Consider the following 23,500-nt stretch of genomic DNA (forward strand, 5'->3'; position numbering starts at 1 on the left):
GTTCAAATTCCTCCAGGAAAGGACACTGTAAACGTTCCCCTAAGGGTGACAGTGCTGACACCCCCCCTACACACACACCTTGCCTTGTCCAAACTGCTGATTTACTAAGATTCTCAGAGCTAAAAGATAAAGAATGGGAAATGGGGGTGGGAAGGCTACTAAGGAGTTATGAAAGGGATCTTCTATAGACAGTGGGTAAAATATTCAATGGAGGGACGCCTGGGTGGCTCAGTTGTGGGCAACTGCCTTTGGCTCAGGTCATGATTCCAGGGTCTTGGGATCGAGCCCCACGTCGGGCTCCCTGCTCAGCGAGGAGTCTGCTTCTCCCTCTCTGCCATTCTGCCCCTCCCCCCCCCCGCCCGCTTAATGTGCTCTCTAGCTCTATCGCTGTCAAATAAATAAAATCTAAAAAAAAAAAAATTCATTGGAAAGGTATCCTACCAACTCATGTACTCCAATTCAATTCAGACACTAACCATTCAGCATCAGACTCCACAAGTTTAAGGGCACAGTCCCCAACATGTCTGCCCCCATTTGTGGGGTTCCCAGGCCATGTGCATTTCTGACCAACTGGCTACAAGCCCAGGGAGTTCCCAAGACCCCTCAGCTTCAATATTTCACTAGAAAGACTCATGAGAGTCAGGAGTGCTATACCTACAGTTTTTTTTTATAAAGGATATAAATCAGGAACAGCCTAATGAAGACACAGAGGGCAAAGTCTGGGAAGGTCTCAAATGTAGAGCTTCATGCTCTAAACCCCATTGGGCACATCACCCTCCTGGCACATCAATGTGTTCACCAACCAGGAAGTTCTACAAGCTCTGGTGTCCAGAGTTTTTATTGAAATTTCATTATGTAGGCATGCCTGAATTGGCTGAACTCAATCTCCTGTGCCCCTCCCACTCCCAGAGGATGGGCAGGCTCAAAGCCCTGACAATTCAGTGACATGGTTGGTTTTTCTTGTGACCATCCCCGAGATGATCCTAAGTCATCTCATCTCTTAGCATAAACTCAGGTGTGACCATCCAAGGGGCTCATAAATAACAAAGACATTCCTATTACTTGGGAAATTCAAAGATTTAAAGTCTCCTTTTCAGAAATCAGGGACAAAAACCAGTCAAATTCTTTATTACACAACAGAAAGGAAGAAATTTCTGGATATAAAAAATGAAGGCTTCAGGTGGCCATAAACAAGAGACAGCTACAGCCTCACACAGGCTCACATACACATCACAGAACCACCATGGACTCCCTCCCCCTCATCCTCACTCTTCCGCTCAGTCTCTGCCATCCAGCCTCACAGTCTCCTGCAGACTCCACACAAGCAGGACTTCTGCAACCCACACACTTGCTGCTTCCAAAGATTCTACCCATTTGTCCATCTCTCTCCGTCTTCCATGGCCTCCTGCACAGCACCACTCCTCTTCTCAGCATACTGATTTCGTGGTCTCCCCTGGAAAGGGGAAGGGGTAAAATGGTAAGATGAGGGGCAGAGGGATCAGGGAGTCTGTGCAGGAGACTGTGAGTTCAGGTCAACACCCAGGTCCGAGAGTGTACATGTGCCACACGGGTGTGCCCTTGTGACTGTGTTCCTGTGTACCGTCGGTATACCCGTGCGTCGTGCACATTCCTGTGCAATCTGTACATGGACTTGTGTGCTGTGGGTGTGGCCACGTCCCCGGTGCGACCCGTGTGATATAGATGTGCCTGTGCCCCTGCTGTTCCTGAATGTGCCAGTACCCGGATGGGTCCTGGGGCCTCTGGCTGCCCTTCTCTCTAGAGCCTCTATCTCCTTTAGCCTGGGTTTCCAGAGGAAGAAGAGGACAGTGCACGTGGATGGAAAAGAAAGGAACACTAGAGCTATGACACTGGGGATAGGCATCCTGAATTCTAGTCAGGGCTGTGGTCTTCCCACCTAAAAGTCCCTCAAGCCCTAACCCTTATACCCACCCCATCCCCACCTCTGAGTGATGCCAACAACTCTGAGGACTTTGTCTCTTGGTGAACCAACACCCAATTCCCAGGAACATTTTTGGTGCCTTTTTGTTCCTATCTCCTTCTCATTGATGGCTGTAGGGTACTGTTGTCTTGTGGGGGAGGGTGAAGAGTAACCAGACTCTTCCTCTCCCAATCACCTCCTCTGTCACCTGGGCTTCATCATCTTACTTCCCTTTTCCTTGCCAAGCTCCTCCCCACAAGGAAGCCCCTGAAACAGGTTTCCAGATGTGGTCCTCAGTTTCTGCTCCTCACACCAAGGCCTGCCAGGAAGCTGGGTTCCAGGACTGTTCCATTCCTTCTGATTCCAGGTTCACTGTGCTGAGAGGTAACCAGTTCTATGCACCTCCAGACCAGCCCTGGGTGGACCGCATCATCCGGAGACTGCAGAAGAACTCTGCAAAGGCAAGCCCGGCCCTCCCCAGCCCTGTCTCCTCCCTCAGAGCCCCTGCCCCAGACCCTAACCCATGACCCTGCCTCTCCTTCCTCCCCTAGAACAAGCGCCACGGCAGTTAGCCCCTGACAGCCCTGGAGGGAGCCCTGTGTCTGAGTGAAGGGATGTGACTCACTGCAGCCCTGGGGAACCAAGGATCAGAAGGGAGGACCAGGCCTCCAGCGACTCTGCACCAGACCTGACCCAGCCGGGACGGGGCCTGGAGTGTGAGTGTGAGTGTGAGTGTGAGCAGGGGTGAGTGTGGCGTAGCAGGAGTGCAGCTTCTCCTCCACATCCAGACCACAATGCTTCCAATAAAGCTCAACTGGTACCCACAGATCTGTCTGCAATCTTGTTTGTGGCCCAGGCAGGGGAAGAGAGGTATGAGAGGGAGAAAGAAGGTGGGATGGGGGGAAAGAGTAGTGTACCCATTTGCCACACTTCAGCCTGAGGGAACTTTCACTTCACTTATTTCTGGTCACTCCCCTACAATCCAGCCAGAAGGCTCTCTTCCTCCCTCCCCAGACTAACTGGGGCAGCTATTTCCAACCTCCAGCACTGGGTTAATTGCGCTTTCTAGGCTCTACTGCAGCACCCTCTACTGCCTCCAACCAGTGTGCTGTGTTTACTGTAATAATCTGGCTTCTCTACTGCTGTATACCCATTCCTAGCCTGATATATTTGCTGATTGAATGACTGTGGGAACAAAAATCACAGGAAAATAAATTTCAGCTCAGAGAGGAAGGGCTGTGACCCTCTGGCCATTAAGTGACTTGGCCAAAGCCACTCACACATCAAGTACTTCTGTAGTCTGTTCCATCTAGGCTAGGACCGCTCTGGAGACCTAGTCCTCCCCAGACCAGAGTCATACAAGTGGCAGCAGGGCAGAGGGCAAAGAAAAGTAGACTGGGAAAACAGTACTGGATAGCGTCCCAAAGCTCCTATCTTGCTGCCTGGGGCTGAGGTCTCCAGGGAGAGAGCTCCAAAATCTGACTCTACCCCCACAAAAGAGGGTCCCGTGCTCCGTCCGCATCCTAGTTAATAGGGCCTGACTCCGCCCCTTTAGTGACAGATGGACCCTGGCTCCACCTCCAGCGTGACACTTTGACTCCTCCTCCTCTGAAGAAACGCTCAGACTTCGCCTCTTCCGGGTAATAGGCAAGCCCCACCCCTGGAGCGCGACGGAGTCCCTATGACGTAACGGTAACGGTCTGTTTCCGGGGTGGAGCCAGAGAGGGCGGGAGTTTAGGCTGCACCGACCCCTCAGCCCCCCTCCAGGTGATCCCAACCCCCGAAATCCTCACCCAGGGCCCCAAATATCCCAGGTCCATGACCGCAAAGCCTTTCGCCTTGACCCCCTGAATGCCCCAGGCCCCCGAGGTGACCGACCTCCTATATCCTTAACGTCTGGTGCCTCCCAATTCTTCAATCCTACCCTGTCCCAATGTGGCAACTGAGGCTTCCCGGGGGCACCTGCCTCAGATTACCTGAGAACAGGCCAGACTGGCCCCGAGAATGACAAAAAAGGGGACCTAGGGTTGGGGTATCCTTGATCCAATCATGCCGCTCCCCAGGAGACGTTCGGAACCCAGGACATGTCGGGATTGAGGAGATACGAGGTGGCGCTGGAGGCGGAGGAGGAGTGAGTGGAGGCGGGTTCTGCGGAGGAGGAACCTAGCCGCTCGGGGGTGGGGGGAGGGCGCGAGTTCTCTGCGGGCGGGAGGCGTGGGGCCCCTCAGGGGGCGTGGGCTGCGGAGGGAACCGCCTCTAAAGGGCGGGGCGGAGCCTTCAAGAGAGGGGCGAGGCGTCTGAGCGGCGGAGTCTGTGGGGTCAGCCCCGCCCCGCCCGGCCCGGCTCGGCCTTCTCTCCGCAGGATCTACTGGGGTTGCTTCTACTTTTTCCCCTGGCTGCGCATGTGGCGGAGGGACAGGAGGTGAGGGGGCTGCGACACCGCGGACCCGCCCGGGGCACACGAGGCTCAGCCTCAGGAGGATGGATGGGGGGAATCCGGGAGTCCCCTCCCTGCCTCATGCCACTGTCGGGTTGCCCCACAGCTCGGCGCATCCCCGGGAGCAGAAGCTGGAGCCTCTACGAGGCCTGATGAGCTGTCTGTCAAGCGGCCTGGGCCCTGCCCCCCAGCGCTCGGGTCGCGGCCTCCCCCGCCGCACCCCCACCGCCACTGCCCAGCCAGCCGGTGCATTAAAGATTTAAACCGAAGCCACCGTGCTGCCCTCCTGACTCTGCCGCCGCTGCCGCCATTCGGGCTGGGAGCCCCTCTACACGCCTGCTTTTCGTTACTGACAGGGCCTCCCTCCCTGATAGGGTGCCCTTCCATATCCAGGCCCCCGTTATTACTAAGGATCCCTCCTCAGTGTCAGGCCTCCCATTACTGTCATTGACTGCCCCCCGCCCCCCCACCCCCCCCCCCCCCCCACTTCGCTGTAAATAGCCTATATGCCAGGAACTAAGTAGCCCTGTCCGGGTCTTCCTCCCAGCCTATCTCCACATTGATGTGTTCCACCTTCCTCCTAGACAGGACTTTGCCAGGTATCTGGAGAATCCTCTTCTTCTGAGAGTGAATCTAAACTATTGTAAGCCCAGAGTTGTAGGAAGTAGGCTGTGAGAGGAGGGGAAGATTCCTAGACGCTGACTCCCGCAGCCTGCCACAGGGGAGTTACTTGGGACTGTTGGAGATCTTTCCTACAATTAATACCACAACTTCTGGCTCCCCCAGTCTTTTCTCAGGTTTAAAGATACTTGGCATCAGCTTACCTAGCAGTTCTTGCTCTGTCCCTAGGAGAACCCAAAGGCCACGGCTCCCTGCCACCCCTGTCTTGTTCCCCTAGTTGACCTGAAACCCTCTAGCTCCTGAAGTACTGAGGGTGAGGGACTCCTGGTGGGCCTGCTTTCAGTAAAGGACTAGGCCCAGCACCAGAAAAATTACCCGAAGATTAAGTTAAAGAGACAACCCAATTTATGGGTCGGGGCAAAGCTAACTTTCAGCCTGGGGCTGCCCCCGCCACAGCAGATTGTGGCTGGGGAGAAGACTTGGCCCTATCTTTGGAATAGCCAAAGGGGAGAGATGGGTGCATACCTGGAAGAATTCATTTCTTGCCTTTCCAGGTATCTAGACCAATTGGTCCAGGAAAGCCCACAAAGTATGTGGCAGACAACCAGCTGATGGAGATCTGTGATAAGTAAATGGCACCCCAAGAGCTGCACCCAAGCTCTGGGGCACAAGTCCAAACTGGAGGGTGGGAGAGAGACCCAAGGCCTCTGGTACTAGCAGTCAAGATGGGTGACCTCTGGGTTGTGGCCACCTTCAAGAACGGACCCAGGCTCCTGAGCCATTTCCTCAGAATGTCTATATCAAGAACCCTGTCAAAAGTGGAGTGCCCTGTCCAGCCCTGGGCCTACACCTCAGCAGGATACTGTCAGAATTCCTGAGTATCCACAAGACAAACTCCAGGAAAGGGCCTTCAAGCCTCACCCTGGACAGGAAGGAGGAGAAGCTTGAGTTGTTCAGCATGGGAGGGGGACGAGTTCTTACTCTTGGAACTGATGGTCCCTCTGATTGTTTCAGCAGCCCTGCAGCAGAAAGATGCCCAGGACAGGTTTGAGTCCCTATCCCAAGAGAAGGCCTGCCCCTTAGAGAATAGCTGGCCACAGAGCAGAAGGCTGCAGAAGGCACCCTTACAACAACCAGATAAGGTCTGGATTACTGGGTTATGGCTCAGTTTGTGTTTCAAATACAGAGCAAGACTTGAGGATTGAAATCCCCAGACCAGGAGTGGGAAATTCTTCAAGGTGCCAGAGGCAGTAAACTTAGCGGCTTGCCCCCACCATAGGCAGTCCCCAGCTTCCTGGAAAGGACAAGAGGAGGAGGAGGATTTTTGCTTTAGGGGGTAAGGGGAAGAAGGGAGTGGGGGCTGGGAATGGGATTAGGAGACAAGAGACAAGAAGGAGAGGAGAGGTTGGGGCTTTACCAAGAGGATGGGATGCAGAATGTATAAGGGTTGGGTGGGGGGTGGGGGGTGTATTACCGGACCTGGGTGGGCAGCAGGGAAAGGCTGGAATTTGAACAAAAGAGAGGTAATTGAGCTCTTGAGTCTGATGTCTCAATAAGCCAGGATTGATTCTGGAAGCCCCAGGCCCCTGCTGGCAAGAGGCTGGCATTTCTGGGACAGGACCAGGCAAAAACAGGAAGGTAAGATTTCTTGGGTCTTTTTCCTGTTTGACAGCAGCAACCTGGCACCAAAGAACTTTATCTTCTTTCATCTTCCCACCTTATCCACCCCATCCTTCCTCCCTGTCTCATCTCCCTGGGGAAAGCAGCCCCCACCTCAGCATCCCAGAGGTACCCCAATAGCACCGAGCTTCTCACTCTGGTTGTTACTGTCCCAGCCAAGACTCATCCTCGGCCAGAAGAGCTTGCTTTAGGGATCCATACTCATCAGTTTTTCCTGATAAGACAGGCAGGCTAGGGCAGGAAGTAAAGAGGGGAAGATGAAGGCAAGTTGGTGCTGGCCTTCCCTCTGCTCCCACCCCGCCCACAATTCCCCTATCAGAATTTGTGTGTGCTCATATGATTGTGTGATTGAGTGATTGTGAAGACTCAACTATGTGGGAATGGGACTTTGAGTACAACTGGGGCTATGTGATTCTGACTTTGGTTGTCTGACTGTGTAAGGTTGACTGAGTGATTGAGGTGTGACTAAATGTGACTGTGGGTATGTGAGTGTGAATGTCCATCACTGGATGCCACTGTGGATACTCAGGTGCCCTTACTCAGTCACTGTACCATCAGTCTTCACATCGTGCACTACCCCTCTCTCCAGCTTCTCTGTCCAGGGCTTAGAAGCCATGGGAAATGGCAGCCCTAGAAGAGGAAGGGGTCTGTGGCAATTAGGGCCCAGGAATGTCACAGGATGAGCAATACGTCTTCACCTGCCTCTGACTCACCTGGTGCCCCAGGTAAAAGGCACCCAGATAAAAGGTAGGGGAGGAGGAGGAGAGAGAAGTATCCAGGCTGAGCAGCATGAAGGGGCCCTCATCCACAAGCAGCCTCCTGCTGCTACTGTTGCTGCTGAGCCCAGACCCTGGAGCAGGTGAGTGCTTGGGGGTCTAGAAGGTCAGGGATTTGGGTGAATGGGATGGAGGGAAAGGGACCCAGGAAGTCCATCCTCCAGCTGTCTGATGGAAGGGTTTGGGGCCAGGAGCCCTCTGAACACATGGCCCCACTGTCCCCTAGCACTGCCACTGCCAACCAGCATTACCTGCTGTACTCAGCTCTACCGCCAGCCGCTCTCGAACAAGCTCCTGAGGAGGGTCATCCGGGTGGAGGTGCAGGAAGCTGATGGGGACTGTCACCTCCAGGCCTTCGTGTGAGCTCTGACCCTCCCCCTCATACTGACCCCTGAGTCTGACCTCAGTCTTAACCCCTGATGCTGATCCCAACCCCAACCCCAATTGCTAATTCTGAGGCTGACTCAGGTTTTCATCTAGCCTCTGCCCTAACCCCTGGACCCTAACCTCATCCCCAAGCTATGGCTTGGACCTTGGACTATGGCTTTGGACCCTAACCCCTGGACCCTAACCTCATCCCCAAGCTATGGCTTGGACCTTGGACTATGGCTTTGGACCTTTCCTTTCCCAGGCTTCACCTGTCTCGACGCAGTGTCTGCATCCACCCTCAGAACCGCAGCCTGGCTCGGTGGTTTGAGCGCCAAGGGAGGAGGCTCCAGGGGACTCTGCCTAACCTGAATTTGGGGCTGACGGGGAAAATGGACCAGGGCCCCCAGTAGCCGAAACAATAAAGCAGCATTGGACAACAGTCTCTGACTGTGGTTTCCAAGTTCTATGCATTCTCCTGTGAGCCCTGAATCTGAAGCTGGGAGACATGTCAATAAACAGAAGAACCTCCTCATTCTCTTTATTCACATCTTCACAAACCCCTCCAGGGGCAAGGCCAAGCGCCAAGGAGCCACAAATACTCCCCAGGCACCTACATGCATACATTTAGAGAACACATGTTCCCTACCTCACATACACATGGGCACACATGGACACAAACATACATATCTACACACATTCCTCAGGTGGACCTCCAATTCTGAGATGAAATGAGAGGTCCAGCACCTTTCAGCTGGCAAGTTTGGAACAGAGTCTGACAGAACTGGGCTCCAAACAGAACCTCCAGCTGAGACCACTCCCCGCCCTCCTGCCTCCATGGGGATCTACTAGCCTGCCTGGGTTCTATCTGTCTGTCCATCCACACCAGCAAGACAGAATTATAGGTGAATCAGCTGAAGCCCTCCTGGGTCATCTACAGGTTTGGGGCTCCTAGAAGAAGCAGGAGGCAAATCAAGGGAGATAATAGGACTAGATTTTGGCCCAGACACCCTGATAATGAGTGAGGGGACCCAGCTCTGAGCCCAACACCAGGAATGAATAGAGGAGCCCAGCTCTGATTGAACCCCAACACCCTGAAGATGAAGTATTCCTAGTTCTGGGCCCAGATACATCAAGAGTAAGGGAGGGGACCCAACTCTGATCCAAGACAGCCCCAGAATCAGGACAGACATCCAGCTCTGAGCTTAACACCCTAAAAATGAGGGGGGCCCATCTAGGAACCCCAATACCACGTGAGAGAAGGAAAAGAGACCCAACTCTGAGCCCAAGGACTCAAGAATGAAAGGTCCATCCCTGAGCTCAGACATCATATGAATGAGGTGACCCAACTCTGATTCCCAACACCCTTACAATGACTAGAGCATCTGGCTCTTAATCCAGACACTCAAAACGAGGGTACACATCCTGAGTCCAAACCTCCTAGATGTCCTACTCACCTGGAAGCTTGTCCACTGGAATCACTGGAGCCAAGAACCCAGGCTTTTGGGGTCCATCCTTCCCAGCTGGTCTCAGTCTCAGCCTGGAGCACAAAAAGGTAGCTGTCTCCCTGACAATTTGTACATCTCTGTCTCCTCCAAAACAGTGTTATTAGTAAACGGTCAGGAGAGAAATCGGTGAAAATAATGAAGTGGGGATTGGAGGGAGAAGGGGGGAGTTGTTCCAGAATCAGAAAGTTTCACTGGGAAATCATGAAGGGTGGGAATGGGTGTGGTCTGTGGGTATCAGAACATCTGTGTGGGATCAGAATTTGAGGGGCCATTGGCAGTTACTTACCAGAGCCCCAGTGCCAGGGCCCCAGCTGCCAGTCCCAGGAAAGAGAAGATCCCCAAAGATGCCAGCACTGCTACCTGCTCCAGGGGGTCTCTGTGGTCTGAGGGAAAGGGTCGCATGCCACTGTGAGAGCGAGGCTGCCTGACCAAACCCTTTCTCTCCGGGGCTTTCCCATCCTATACAACCTTTGTTCACCTGCCCAAGCTTACCAAGTGGCCGTGGGTCTGGCAGGAGGGAGGGCCTGGGGGGAGCGGGGCTGTCTGCCTGAGGCTCCTCCTCCAGCTGCTTCTGTGGCTGTCCGCCAGCCGGTATCTCCTCCGGTAGGGGCCCTGAAGGGAGGCGAGACCTGAGGAGACCTGTCCACATGGGGTGGGGGCGGAAGACGGGGCCTGCCAGGGGACACCAGGGCCTGGCTTGGACACGGGGTGCCCAGGAGGTGGAAGCTGAAACGGTGGAGCCAGCTTCTGGGGGCCTAATGGAGGTGGAGGCCGAGGGGCAGGGCTTAAGCTGGGGCGGGGCTGCGGACAACCAAGGCTGAAGACTGGGACCTCAACGGCCACGCCTGTGTGGCAGGACATGTGCATGCAGCCCACTCGCACACCCATCCGGCCGACAGATGCGGTGGGCGGGCCCACTGCCCGTGCCCTGGGCTCAGTCTCTCACCGGTGCTCGGAGTCCCCCAGGCCTCAGGACTCCAGGCACTCCAGGTGCCAGCGTCCAGAAAGTCCCGGGCACTGACCCGTACAGCGTGGGGCAGCCCAGCCACAGCATCCGTGATCACCTCCTCCAATCCAGCCGGCTCCACCTGGGAATGAAGATGGTTCCTTGGCCCGTTATCCAGGTTGTAAATGCCAAGCCTACCTGCCCCCCACCTTCGTTAGCAGAGAGCACCCCTTCCTCCCAGTCCCGTCCCTGTCAGACTGCTGGAGCTGTCTGGGCCTCACATCGGGAGGCTGGTGGTGTCCGGTGTACACCTAGTGTTTGGAAGACAAAAGTGCACGACGGTTACACAGACAGGCTGTGCCATCAGACTGCCTGGGTTCACATCTTTGCTGTAACACTTACTGAGTGACCTTGGGCCACTCTGTGCCTTGGTCTCTTCATTTGTGATGATACCTGAATAAGATAATGCAGGTAAAATGTGTAGGACGGTGCCTGGCAGGCAGGTGGTGCTCAATAAATATCGGGCATTATCTGAGGCAGCTGCTCCCCAGACTTGATGCTAGCCAATCTTTAACATCTTCAGAGGTAGAAATTCACTACTGTCCTCATCTGGGTATATGAATGTTTCCATGAGAATGTGCCTCTGGGTGAAAGGTACTCCTTTTCCTAGAAAAGTCATTTGTAAAAAGCCACTCCTGTCTTCCCACAGATGGGCAGACATCAGAGTTACAGCCCCACAGGGCAGAGGCTAGGCCTCCCAGGCCCTGCTGCAACCCCAGCACCCAGCACAGAGACTCGCCCATGGAGAGCACTCTACTGGAGGAGGTGACAGGGCTTTGGTGACCTGCCAGCGTGCCAGAAAGCCAGGCAGAATAACCAGGAACATGAAACCAGAGGCAGAAGCCATAGCCCCAGATTGGGACACATTCCAGGCCTCACCGTGGACCAGGCTGGATGCTGCGCTGGACGGTACTGCAGTCGGAACTTGAGCAGAAAGTGGGGCTGGCGGGGCCAGGAGGCAGGGTACGTCCAGCTGGCATGCAGGCGGCGGGGATAGCCAGGAACCGACTCGACGCGAAGCCCTTGGGGAGGGTCAGGGCGCACTGAGGGTGGTGGAGACACAAAGTCAGGACAGGCGACAGGTACCCATCTCTTCCCCACCACCTCCCAAGGGAAGGTGGGTATATGCCTAAAGGTACCTGAGGGAGGCACTTCCAAGGGGTTTGCGGAAATCTTAAGCTTGAATCAAAGATCATCCTTTGGATCATCCTTTGGATCATCCTTTGGATCCTCAGGACTTGTCTGTCAACCTTATTATAAAATGAGCTAGGGCGCCTGGGTGGCTCAGCCGTTGGGCGTCAGAGTTGGGCGTCCCACTCTTGGTTTCGGCTCGGGTCATGATCTCAGGGTCGTGGGATTGGGCCCACGTTGGGCTCTGTGCTCAGCATGGAGTCTGCTTGTCCCTCTCTAGCCCTTAGCTAGAGCTTTAGTTCCCCCCTCCCACATACGGATCAAAAGGAAAGAGGGGCCAGCAAGGGCTTACACTGGGCAGGAAGGACATGAGACACGGCTGCCTTCAGCACAGGCCCTAGAAGCAGGGGCAGCTCTGGGGCTAGGCACCCAGGAAGGACTTGTGGGCTAGGCACCCAGGAAGGACTTGTGGGCTAGGCACCCAGGAAGGGGTAGTGGCCGTAGCCTCCAGAGGCTGAGGTAACCCTGCCTCCTAGGCTCTGATCTCTTTGGCTTCTTAGTCTCCACGGTAGCTATCTGTGTGCTAAAATGAGGTCTATGTCAGAAGGGAACTGTTTGGCAGGTGGAGGTTCCGTGTTGGGATATCTGTACCCCGGAGTCCATTCGGGGTCTCTGAGGTGGGGAGCTGAGGGAGCAGTAGGAACAGGTACTCACAGATGCTCTGCAAGCTCACGTCCAGCAAGCGTGTGCTGGCCCCCAGGGGGTTCACCTCAGTCACATTTATTCGGTACTGGCTCCAGAACTCGGCCCCATGGACTACACAGCGGGCAGCCCCTGGGGGATCCTGGGGGCATGGCCAGGGTCCTGTGGATGGACTCATCCTAGGAGGGAGGATGTGGTCTTGGGCTTTGGAAATGCTCATTGTGGGATCTAGCTGGAGCCCCCAGCCTCTCCCTTATGTCCTACCTCAGGCCATCAGCTCCTGGTACAGTCTTCTTCCTGGCAGGGAGGGGGCCATCTGAGGTCAGGAAGGAAAAGAGGATCCTCCCTCTCTCTGAGGCCTTCCTCAGGACCTCCTTCACTGCCTCCCACTCCCACATTGTGCCTACACACCCAAATGTATAGGCATACACACCCAATTATGCACACACCTGTAGGAGGTGAGGTAGCGGGTGGGTAAACCGCTGACCTGACTGGGACTCCAAGTGCAGGAAAAGTTCTCATAGTCAGCTGCTTGGCAGGAGACAACAGGGCGGGCTGGGGGGTCTAGAGGAAGAAGGTGCAACTGGAGTCTGAGAAGTCCCAGGTCCTTCCCATCCTAGAGGGCTTACTCAGGGCCTGGATTTCCTCAGGAGCCCCTTGCCTCATCACTGCCACCCAATACTCCCTCCCCAACTCACAGCCCAGCTGTAGGGTCACAATGCCCCCGAGTACACCATCCAGGGTCCGGCAGATGTAGGTGCCTTCGTCAGTGCTGTCTGCCCGGGCCAAGACCAGCTCATGCCCTAGCCCAGAGTCAGGTCCCTGGAGCAGCCTTGTCTCCCCGTCCCGAAACCAGGACACCGGGGCCCTGGGGGTGAGATGAGGTGATGATAGAGGGAAGATGTAAAGTGTAAGCCATGCCACAGCTCTCCACTGGCTTCTCACTGTGCTTGCAATAAAACCCAGAGTCCTTTAAGTCCTTTAAGTCCAGGGGCTTACAAAGCCCCTGGTGATCTAGCCCTTGCCTTCCTTTCCTTCTTCAGCTCCTCCCTCTCTCCCCCTCACCCACTACACTCCAGTCACATTGGTCTTCTTTCTGTTCAAGAGTACTGAGCTCATTCACACCTCAGGGCATTTGCACTAGCTGTTCCCTCTGTCAGGAATGCCTGTACCCCAACCTGTGCATGGCTGCCTCTTTCCTGACCTTTAGAAATTAGCTTCAATGTCACCTCCTCAGAGAAGCCTTCCCTGATTACCAAGAAAAGGTAACCAATCAGTTATCCTCTTCCACATCACTTTCTTTTGATTTTCTGCCCTGCAGGTACCACTCCCTGGCAAGATTCATATTTGCTCACTATCTGTCTGCCCTATTAGAATGTAACCTCTGCAAGGGCAGGCATCTTGCCAGGCTTATGCCCTGCTAGATCCCAAAGCCTAGGATAGACCAGGGACTTAGCAGGTGCTCAATACGTGTTGGTTAAAATTTTCTGTTGAATAAGGATGGTTTGAGGGTTAGGATAGCTAGAGAGATGAGGATTAGAGACACAGGGGGCAAGGATGGGAGGGGCACGAGGACTGGACCAAGTCAAGAAAGGGTCATGAGTGTCAGCCCAATGGGCAGGTGGGGCACTTACCCAGCAGTCACTCCAGGGCAACACAGTGTCATGGACCTGCCAGGCTGCCCATACTGGAACCCTGTGGAGGGCACTTCTGAGGAAAGGCTCTCCCTTTCCTTTTCTCCCATCCCAGCCCCCACTCAGCACAACAGGGTAAGTGGCAAACTTTCAAGCCCTGGGTGGGGTCATTGGGTCAAAGCATCATGTTATAATCTAGAGACAGAGGTCAGAAGACAGGGTAGAGAAGGAATCTTGCCAGGTTGGATGTCAGGGGTTGGGGGTCACAGATTAGGCATGGAAAGGGTCCACAGTGAGGGTGGCAAGTCACAAGTCAGAGTTAGAGTCATATAGCAGGATTCTTCTCACCTGGGGGGCCCCAGGCCTGGGGACAGGGAGAGGCGGCGGACACTAGGGCTATAGCCACGGCCAGCAGGACCCTGCTCAACCCTGAGCAGCTGCTGCTCATCTGTGGGGAGAGAGGCAGGGTCAGCAATCCCCCATTCCCAGATGGGAGGCTAAAGCCTGCCTCCTCCTCTTCTAAACTGGGACTTTCTAGGAAGAAAACTGGTACCAAATGGGGTAAGGATATCAGAAAATATCTGGGGATCTGATCTAAGGTTCCCCTTTCCACCATACACTCAGTGCTGCATGTGCATACATGCAAACACACACACACACACACACACACACACCCTCCATCAAAGTCCTGGGCCTAGGGCCCAGAACAAAAGCCGGAGGCGACAGACTGCGCCAGCAGTCCCCCCCCCTCCACACACACACACACCACCCTTGGCGCCCACCCCTGGCACCAAGTGCTGGCACCAGTCAGTCATTCCCATTAACTCCTCCAACCCAGCTGTTGGGAATTCCAGTGTCCACTCCACCTGGCCCAGGGCCAGTCATTGCCTCTGGTTAACCTGAGACAGCCTTCATCAACCTTGGGTGGGGGGCTGACAAGGTGGGTCGCAGCCCACGCTGTTTTCCTACCATGAGGCCTAGCCCTGCTCTGGCTACCAGGCCTCTTCTCTCCTGGGCCTGGCTCCTTGGGCCACTCATCTGGGCCTGACTCTGGAATCTTGTTGGTCTCGAGCCTGTGAGGCTGGATGGGGCTAGGGTGCAGGCTGAGGCTGCAGAGTTAAGCAGATCCAGATGCCTTGGCTGCTGCCAGAGGCTGGGGGTGGGCAAGGAGCCAGGGGATGGAGACAGGGTGTCGGGGAGTGGAGAGAAAGCTGAGAGGAGCAAGGAGCCTGCAGGGAAAGGGGCCTGGGGTAGAGGCCACAGGACCAAGAGATGCTCCGAGATCAAGACTGGGAGGTAGTGGGAGTTCAGGGAGGCAAGGGCTGGGCTATGGCAGCAGGAACCAGAAAGGCAAAGGAGGTAACCACCGCTTGTGTATGGTAATCACCACTTGTGGGAGTGCTGGGAGAGAGGGATTCTGGATAGGAGAAGAGCAGGATGAGAAAGGCAGTGGGGAAGTGGCCATGGGGATAGGAGAAGGAGCAGATAGGGAGAGGGCCCAGGCAGGCAAGGGCTCCAAAAGAGGAAGAGCACAGACCCCTCCCAAGTAGAGCAGAACAAGGGCCTCCATGTGTCTGTGTATCTCTCTGAATGTGTCTCGTGGCTCACACACCCCCCAACCCCCACCCCAGCCACATTTACCCTGCTCAGCCCCGCCCTACCTCGGTGATCCCAGTGGCTGAGTGTCCATGGCCTCCAGGACTTCCACCAGCTACAGCACCCGTCTCAGCTCCACTCAGTTCTGGGACCCCAGAATCATCCCCTCCTTCCCCTTCCCTCCTCCGCCCCTCTGGGCCCTAGAGCTCAGCCGCCCTGAGCTAGGCCCCCACCTCCCTCTTTCCTCCTCCTTCCTCCCCTTTCGCCCCCCTCCCACCCGAGGCCCTGGGAAGGGAAGAGGCCTCCCCCCAGTCTGGAAGGGAAGCCACAGGCACAGCCACGGCCAGCAAGAGGGAAAGGAGGGCTGCTCATGTCCCTGTCAGGGAGAGATTCCCTATGTTTTCACCCAGCCACATTCATGCCTGGACTCACTAAGCACAGTCAACAAAAAGACACTCCCTTGAACACACGTGGACATAACCAAATGAAAAATCAGACACAGACTCATGCCCCCACTCTTTTCACTCCCCAGCAAATATTTCCTTAGGGCATAGCTAGCCGTTTTTTGAGGGGAAGGGAGGCCCCAGGTTGGGGGGTATAAAGAAAATCCGGAGTCCAGTCCCTCCGCCCCTGGACGTTCCAGCCATTTCTCACCTCCCCCTCCACTCTTTGGGCCCCAGCATCAGGAAATGCCTTTGGTCCCTTGGTGCCAGACATACAAGACCCACACTTACCCTCAGACACACACTCTCAGATATAGCCACTCACAGTCACACGGATACACTCAGACATCCTCACTCAGACTCATACCCATACCCTCACACCACACACAGACACACAGACACTTAGCACTCTGCCCCTCGGATGGGGTCGCAGCATTCCCCAAAAGCAAATCCTCATAATGGTTTAAGTCACCTCTTCCAGGGTGCTCTTAGAATGGCAGATCCCACATCTCGTCACTGCTCCAGGCCCCCATGTAGCCAAAGAGACAAAGGTGAACAGGGGAGCTAGGCACAGGGGTACAGAGAGAGACAGAGATGTAGAGGATGTGAGAGGCAGATACACAGAGATACCTGGGGAGACAAAACTGTGGGAGACACAGATGACTGACAGCTCTAGGAAGACAGTAGTAGGGAGAGAAAAAGAAATAAAAGGAAACTGAGACAGGGAAACAGAAAATAAGCAGTAGACCAATGACAGGGATGCTAGAGTACAGAAAGGAAGGGAAGACAAGTGTGTTGGGGTGGGTCTGTCTTTGCTGGACATTAAGTAGAAAGGTCAGTCCCACTGACTACTGAAGTTGGTCCCTGAGATACAACACAGCTCCACTCTCACACAGTCTGACACAGGACACAGGACACAGGACACGCACGTAACACAAGTCTCTCACTCTCGCCCTGCCACGCTGAAGTCACACAATGGCACACGCAAACCCAGGCACCCACTCTCACACAGGCACACACAGTCTTAAACCCCACAGACACCTTCCCCAAACCCAGTCCCCATATGGTCACAGGCCCTCTCACACACAAGCACGCAACCCAGTCTCTTACCAAAAACTGCACATTGAGGGAAACACAGAATCCCACACTTGCACAGCCACACGCAGACTCAACCACATGCGCGCCGACACACGCAGTCATATTAACTGACAGCTGCCCCAAGTGATCCTCAGTTTCAGGTCCACACACCGACGCCGTCACCCACAGCCTACCAGTCACACGCACACACTGACAGTCCGTGCGCCAGTCCAGGCCCTTCAGATCGTACACCACCCTGCCCCGCCCTCTCCTGGCAAGCCTTCTCGGGGACTCCCGCCGGCCCCACCAGGCCTCACCTTCTGCGGCCTCCGCCGCCTGCGCCCTCCGCCCTCGCCCTCTGCCCCGGCCTCTACACCCTCCCGCCCCGGGGCCCCCCGCAGAGGGGGCGGCTCCGCCCAGGCACCAATGGAAGGACTGGGGTGAAAAGGGAGGGGGTCTGGGCCCATTGGAGCCTCCAACTGCCAATCACCTCCACCCCACCTCTGCCGGACACTTCCTGTCCCGTCCGGGACTGAGGAGACTGCTGGGGGACAGAGTCTGGAGCTGGATTCCTGGGTCCTCCCTACAGCCCTGCCCTCCTGGGACAGCAGGACTGGAAGTTTTCAGGCCCCTCCTCCTTCCAGCTTTGTCCAAAAACAAAGCCTCAAGTTCAGTGGCTCAGGAGCCATTGGGCAGGTGACTGGAGAAGCTGAAGGTGCCCCTGACTTCAGATAAGGAGGACTTGTGTGGGGCAGCAGTTCTCAAACTTTGCTGGACATTGTGGTTATAAAACTGCCAAGCCACACTCCAAACCAATTACATCCGAATCTCTGGAAGCTGGCCTTGGCATCAGTGTTTAAAACTCCCAAATGATTCCAAAATGCAGCCAAATCAAGACTGTAGGGTCAGGCGTTTGTGTAGGTGTATGCCTTAAGAAACCAGCCACCCCCATTCAGGGTTCACATCTACTCCCCAGTCAGTGGGGTCTCAAGGGAGATGTGTACCATGTCTGTCTGAGTTCCTTCCAGACACTCCAAGTCCTAGACCCTACCCCTTCAGAGTCTCAAGGAAGAAAAAACCCTTGACTAGAAGGCAGGCAGCCAAGCTTCTCCTGGGCCAAGTCATCACTGTCTAGTCTTGGCATGATAGCCCCTCCCAAACTCAGATGCCTTGAGAGAAGAATGGAAGATAAAAAGCCTCAGGCCATCCATGCTTTGCTCACAAGCCCTATCCTCACCTAAAAGTTTGGAAGGCCCTAGGTGGCATCAGGTCTTCTGGGTTGCATGCCCTATTATTGCCACACAGTCATACAATCTTCCAAAGGAAACAGGTCCAGAGGGGAGGGGGCAGACTCAAGCTGCCCTCCTTAAAGGGCTGGTGCTCCTAACTCTGATAGCCCCTTCCCTGCCAGAGCTGTTTTCTTCCTTTCTTCCCCTGCAATGATTGGCGCACATGGGCAACACAGGCGTGCAGAGCCTGCCCATATATGCTGCATGTGAGAGTCTAGAGAAGTCAAGGACACAAAGCCATGTACATGTTCCCTACCCACCCCTTCAGCCCGTGGGCTGGAGCAGAGCCAAGCTGCAGCCACTCACAAAGCCAGGGTTCTGGCCAGCAGCCCAGTGTCTGGCCACTGACCACTGGGACCAGGATCCTGCTCACCCGCTCCCCACCAAACCCTCAGGCCTAGGCTTGTTGAGCTGACATATCATCCTAGGGGTGGTGGTGAAGAGGGCTCTGGCCTTCCCAAAGTCTTAGCCACAGACAAGAACTCAGGATTTTAAAAAATTTCTTTAACTGTGATGCCTTTGTTACTCCAGGAATAAGAGAATCTATAGGCCAGACACAGCATTGAGTATTCATTTTGTTCAGAGATTTGGGGTGTAATTTTTGTACTCTTAAGTTTTTGCACATCTGCAGGCAAAGAAAAGTTGCGGCTGGTGCTGTGCCATCAGCCTTTAACCGAGATCCCTGAGGATTATAGTTCATACTTCTCTGTCATTGGAATATGTGATTAAAGTTTGAGAAACACAGTTTAGTTTTATTGATCCCACATCTTCCCAACCCTAGGCCCTGGTTCCCTCAAGCAGAAGGCCCTGTGGTCAATGTGGTCAGGCGATGGTTGCTGTCTCCCTATCCTTCTGCCCCAGGCGGTAATGAACCTCAGGAACGGTCCTTAGTCTCTCCGCAGCCTGTAAGGGAACAGGGAGCAATCAGGGAGAATAAGCGCTGCCCAGAATGGTGGTATGGAGCGGTATGAGTGGAACAGTAGTAACAAGTGCCTAGGAGACACTGGGGGGAAAGCTTGTCGGACCAGGAGGCTGGCAATAAGGACCCCAGAATAACCAGAGGATAGAGCTGAGCAGCTTCTGAGTCCTTAGGAATGCCTGCCTAGGTTATAGAGGTTTTCCGGGTCATGATTATTGGGCTCCCTTGGGGAAATGGGAGACAAAAGGAACCCAAGGACCCAGGGTGCTCTGAAATCTGACCTGCTCAGGGGTGAGGTCCCTCTGAGCCTGGGCAAGCATTTCATAGCCAACCATGAATTTCCGGACGGTGGCAGAGCGCAGGAGTGGAGGGTAGTAATGAGCATGCAGCTGCCAGTGATCCCAGTTGGCGCCAGCCTCTGATCCCGTGGGAGCCCCTGACAGGAAGAAGACATAACTGGGGAGGGCCATTTTTTAGCTCTTCAGCTTAGCCCCTACCCCCAAACCAGGCTAGGTATCTGAAAACTACATCTCCCAGCATTCCTTGCCAGTGAGTAGACCAGGCATGAAAACACTGGGAGACATAGTTTCACCAAGTTTGTTGTTCCACCTTCAGTCCCAGCATCCCTACTCGGGACACTCCCCCGGCCCCCAACAAGTATTTCAAAGCCTGCTGGGGTTGCAGTCCACTGAGCTCGGCCTCAGGACCTCAGAAATGGTGTTGGGGCTAGGTATGGATGCTCAAAAAGCCTTACCGTGCCAGCCCATGGAGTAGGGAAAGGATGTCTCAAATAGGTTGTCATACTTGGTCAAGAGCTTCTTCATGATAGAGGCTAGATCTGGAACCAGAGCCTGACTCAGCCTGGGGCCAAGATGGTAGCCCTACCAGAGCCATCCCCATCCTATACATGGCCCCTGGGCCCCAGCTGGGAGACTCACCATCACGCTCAGCAGGGGTCAGCTCAGGAAGGCGTCGCACATGCCTCCGGGGCAGCAGCAGTGTCTGGAAGGGCCACACTGCCCAAAAGGGGACCAGTACTAACCAGTGCTCACTGGTTAAGACCAGACGTTCCTGGGCAGACCGAGTGGAGATGAAGTCATCAAGGGGGGGAGGGGGTTGTTGTCAGCAAATAGGCAGGAGAAGGAGAAAAAATGTACCCAGAATCTGATGGCTTCTCATCACCTCCACCACTACCACCCTAATGTAAGCCACCATCGTCTTTCCTTTAGATTATTGCTATGGCTTCCCATCAAGTCTCTCTGCTATTTCCCTTCTACCCTTCTCCTTCACACACCTTTCTCTTCTGGGGTGAGGTTAGGAGTTCCTTGGGAAAGCAGGGTCTGGCTTTTTCCCACCTTTCTGAGCAGCTCCTGGTGGCCATATTCCATTAGCAGGGGTTCTCCATGTTGACTCTGATAGGCCTGCTGAGATCGCTCCTCACGCTGGGCAATATCTGGCAAAAAACTACTGGCCCAGACCTGTCAAGGGGCAGGAGCAGAAAACTGGCAGATCCTTCACCCCCAAGCCTCCACATTACTTATTCTGTCCCTCCACTTCCCTTCCCCACAGTACTGCCTTGGACTCACCCCAGAAATCCACTGGAGCCCCTGACACACTTACCTGGCAGTGGGGATGGGGGTTGGAACAGCCCATCATGGCTCCTTTGTTTTCAAAGATCTATCAGGTAGAGGTACAGGGCTTTAGTAGCCAGAGAGACACCAGATCAGCCTCTCCCAACCACACCCTGTGAAAACAGGAATACCACTTCCCAGCACCAAAGCTGCACCACCCGCTCCCTGCCCATCCAGGGTAGGGGGGCAACCTCACAGACCTGCACCCAAGGGTACCGGGCTCCCAGCTCCTCTGTCACTGCAGCCCATGCATCGATGACAGTTCGGATCTCAGGGACTGACATGAGTGGCAGCGTTACATCCGACCAGGGGTGGAAGCACATGACCTTACTGGGTGGTGGGGAAGGGAGAAATGACAGAGATATAGGGCTTGGCTGTGCTAGGGGCAGGGCTCAACCCTAGTGCTCAGTCCAACCCAGGGCTGAAGGTAAGAGAGGAATTCCATAGTTACCAAACTCCTCGAGCAGCCTCTGTTTGGAAAAGGGGATGATCACTGGGTCCTGAGATAAAGGAGTGTCACTCTCTGTAACAGAAGTCCTCCAAGAGGTCCAGCCTCTCGTCCCCCCCAACAGCAGCTAGAGCCAGGTTACCTGGATTGGGGGCATCAGGCTGCAGAGCTGGGAAGTCGTTGTCAAACAGGAAGGTGCCATCATAGTAGGGATTCACCTACTGACAAGGATTGGCTAGAAGCATTTGCTGCTCCCTACCCACGAGTCATGTGGCGGGCTTCAGGGGCTGGACAGGCTACAAAGAGGGTGTGGAAGACCCGCTGTGGGGTCAGAAAGACTTGGTGGGACATAACACAGGAGGCCCACCCCCTTGTGGGTGAGGGGCAGCTCTAAGAGGGAGTAGTACTCCTGGCCTAGTTGCAGATGTAGGTTCTAAAGGCTTACCTCTCCATTGGCCCGTGTGGCCCCGGGACACAGAGGGTTGTGGGGGTCATGGCGGGGAACTGTCTTCAGGAGCGGGGGCTCTACTTGCCCCTGCCAGGGCCGCTTCATGCGGTGAGCTGACACCAGCACCCACTCATCTTGTAGCGGGTTGTAGCGGATATGCTGATGTTCTGGGGACAGAGAGGCAAGATCGGTCAGCAAAACTCTCTGACCCTCTCTGCCCTGGGTCTCACCCACCAGCAGGCCCAAGCTCGGAAGCACCTTCTCAGCCCTGCCTGCTCAGGAGCCAAAGGCCCAGGCTTGAGCTTTCCCAGCTCATATTAGCCTGGGGTCCCAACTCAGGCGCGCCAGCTTGGCGGGGTGGGCGCGCCGATCTGGGGGAAGGGACGATAACTTTCTAAGCAAAGGGAGGGCTCGGCTCCGCGTTCCAGCAAGTCCCAGACGCCCTGTAGTTACCGCTCGCCCGGAAGGTTGTGGCCGTGGCGTCTGCCTCTGGCGCCTGCTGGCGCTGCTCAGGGGTTGATCCGCTGCGCGACATTAGGCCACTTGCGTGGGTGGGGATCTTCTGGAACGCGACAAAGCGGATTCTCACCCATCTCCGGGTCTGCCTCGCCCACCCCCGATGATTGGTCAGCCGCCGCACGTGACTGCCTAAGGGCCCGCCCGCCCAATCGCGGGCAGGGCTCAGGAAAGCCTACCAATTTGGGGGGCGACTTTGGTCATCCCAGTACACCCCTGGGCCAAGTCACTACCCTAAAAGAATCTCTGTAAAAGCCGCTTATTGCAGATCCTTCAGCTCCATGACGCTTACAAGATTTCTTTGCTGTATTCAGTAGTTCATTCTGTCATTCATTCAGCAAATATTTACTGAATATCTGTGTGCCAGACACCTAGTCTCCATATGGGGCAAATGGATGCCCCTGCACAAGTCAGGCATGGTCTCTGCTCCCGCAGCTTACACTCTAGGGCCAAGTAGGGGTATAACCCTGGATCCACAATTACCTCACTTACTTCCTCAATGGCTATAGTGGAGGAAAAGCAAAATGGCATGGGGGTGAGGGTGGGAGTGATCTGCTTCAGCTGAACCCTGGCCTCCAGTTATTACCTGGAGGAGTGGATAGTTCACCAAAATCATACCCCGTCCCCTCCAGGCAGGAGAAACAGGTTTAGGAAAAAAAGGCTAAGTAACCATATTCTCTCTCTTATATGCTCACACTGAAAGCACAAGAAGTGAGCAGTGTAAGAGGGCTATAAGAAATCTGAAAGTGTATGGGGCGCCTGGGTGGCTCAGTCTGTTAAGCTCAGATCATGATCCCAGGGTCCTGGGATCAAGCCCTGCATTGGGCTCCTTGCTCAGCAGAGTCTGCTTCTCCCTCTCCCTCTGGCTCCCCTTGCTTGCACTCTCTGTCAAATAAGTAAATAAAATTTTTTAAAAAAGTTTTTTAAATAAAGATTTTATTTATTTGAGAGAGAGAGAGAAAGTGAGAGAGAGAGCACAAGCAGGGAGAGTGGCAGGTAGAGAGAGAAGCAGGCAGGGAGCCTGACATGGGGCTCGATCCCAGGACCCTGGGATCATGACCCGAACTGAAGGCAGATGCTTAACTGACTGAGCCACCCAGGCGCCCAGTAAATAAAATCTTTTAAAAAAAGGAGGGAAAGAAAAGAAAGCACACCTTCTTATTAAAAGAAGAAGAAATCTGAAAGTGTGGACAGGACCCAACTGCAGGTAGCTCCAGCCACCATCTAGGTGGGTTCAGGGGTGTTTCCTTTACACTAGGATAAAATTCAAATTAATTCCTCCCCTGGCACTTTTAAAAAGACATCTAAATATTGTTTGAACCTCCTCCTCATT

General features: G+C 54.7%; 4 protein-coding genes across 9 annotated transcripts; 2 read left to right on the forward strand and 2 right to left on the reverse strand.

The window, feature by feature from the left end:
- Positions 1 to 1,122: 1,122 nt before the first annotated feature.
- On the reverse strand, positions 1,123 to 17,291 carry IL11RA (interleukin 11 receptor subunit alpha). 3 transcript variants are annotated; one of them, XM_032396889.1, is made up of 14 exons: positions 17,234 to 17,266; positions 15,462 to 15,541; positions 14,149 to 14,248; positions 13,801 to 13,861; positions 12,865 to 13,034; positions 12,616 to 12,730; positions 12,431 to 12,463; positions 12,179 to 12,345; positions 11,213 to 11,376; positions 10,274 to 10,415; positions 9,820 to 9,939; positions 9,614 to 9,710; positions 9,277 to 9,359; positions 1,123 to 1,453 (listed from the first exon to the last, which is right to left on the reverse strand). In XM_032396889.1, exons 3-14 carry the CDS (start codon positions 14,246 to 14,248, stop codon positions 1,428 to 1,430), a joined length of 1,278 nt encoding a protein of 425 aa, XP_032252780.1. In that variant the 5' UTR covers positions 15,462 to 15,541; positions 17,234 to 17,266; the 3' UTR covers positions 1,123 to 1,427. The 3 variants fall into 3 exon arrangements, with proteins under 3 accessions (XP_032252780.1, XP_032252779.1, XP_032252781.1); XM_032396888.1 differs by lacking the exon at positions 15,462 to 15,541 and having other exon boundaries at positions 17,234 to 17,291; XM_032396890.1 differs by lacking the exons at positions 1,123 to 1,453; positions 15,462 to 15,541 and adding an exon at positions 8,341 to 8,770 and having other exon boundaries at positions 17,234 to 17,291.
- On the forward strand, positions 3,530 to 4,832 carry LOC116627180. 2 transcript variants are annotated; one of them, XM_032396893.1, is made up of 4 exons: positions 3,530 to 3,631; positions 4,003 to 4,070; positions 4,302 to 4,361; positions 4,483 to 4,832. In XM_032396893.1, the coding sequence occupies exons 2-4, from the start codon at positions 4,024 to 4,026 to the stop codon at positions 4,637 to 4,639; spliced, it is 264 nt and encodes an 87-aa protein (XP_032252784.1). In that variant the 5' UTR covers positions 3,530 to 3,631; positions 4,003 to 4,023; the 3' UTR covers positions 4,640 to 4,832. The 2 variants fall into 2 exon arrangements, with proteins under 2 accessions (XP_032252784.1, XP_032252783.1); XM_032396892.1 differs by lacking the exon at positions 3,530 to 3,631 and adding an exon at positions 3,644 to 3,706 and having other exon boundaries at positions 4,483 to 4,830.
- On the forward strand, positions 6,485 to 8,260 carry CCL27 (C-C motif chemokine ligand 27). The gene is made up of 3 exons (XM_032396891.1): positions 6,485 to 7,536; positions 7,680 to 7,812; positions 8,085 to 8,260. The coding sequence occupies exons 1-3, from the start codon at positions 7,467 to 7,469 to the stop codon at positions 8,230 to 8,232; spliced, it is 351 nt and encodes a 116-aa protein (XP_032252782.1). The 5' UTR covers positions 6,485 to 7,466; the 3' UTR covers positions 8,233 to 8,260.
- An 834-nt stretch (positions 17,292 to 18,125) lies between the features above and the next one.
- On the reverse strand, positions 18,126 to 22,261 carry GALT (galactose-1-phosphate uridylyltransferase). 3 transcript variants are annotated; one of them, XM_032396811.1, is made up of 11 exons: positions 22,105 to 22,261; positions 21,649 to 21,818; positions 21,346 to 21,421; positions 21,207 to 21,255; positions 20,956 to 21,085; positions 20,745 to 20,801; positions 20,480 to 20,602; positions 20,063 to 20,195; positions 19,879 to 19,962; positions 19,406 to 19,560; positions 18,937 to 19,108 (listed from the first exon to the last, which is right to left on the reverse strand). In XM_032396811.1, the coding sequence occupies exons 1-11, from the start codon at positions 22,184 to 22,186 to the stop codon at positions 19,028 to 19,030; spliced, it is 1,140 nt and encodes a 379-aa protein (XP_032252702.1). In that variant the 5' UTR covers positions 22,187 to 22,261; the 3' UTR covers positions 18,937 to 19,027. The 3 variants fall into 3 exon arrangements, with proteins under 3 accessions (XP_032252703.1, XP_032252702.1, XP_032252704.1); XM_032396812.1 differs by lacking the exon at positions 19,879 to 19,962 and having other exon boundaries at positions 18,126 to 19,108; XM_032396813.1 differs by lacking the exons at positions 21,207 to 21,255; positions 21,346 to 21,421; positions 22,105 to 22,261 and having other exon boundaries at positions 21,649 to 21,797.
- Positions 22,262 to 23,500: the final 1,239 nt, after the last annotated feature.

This window comes from Phoca vitulina, unplaced genomic scaffold (genome assembly GCF_004348235.1).
Source record: "Phoca vitulina isolate PV1807 unplaced genomic scaffold, GSC_HSeal_1.0 scaffold94, whole genome shotgun sequence".
NCBI classification, from domain to species: Eukaryota; Metazoa; Chordata; class Mammalia; order Carnivora; family Phocidae; genus Phoca; species Phoca vitulina.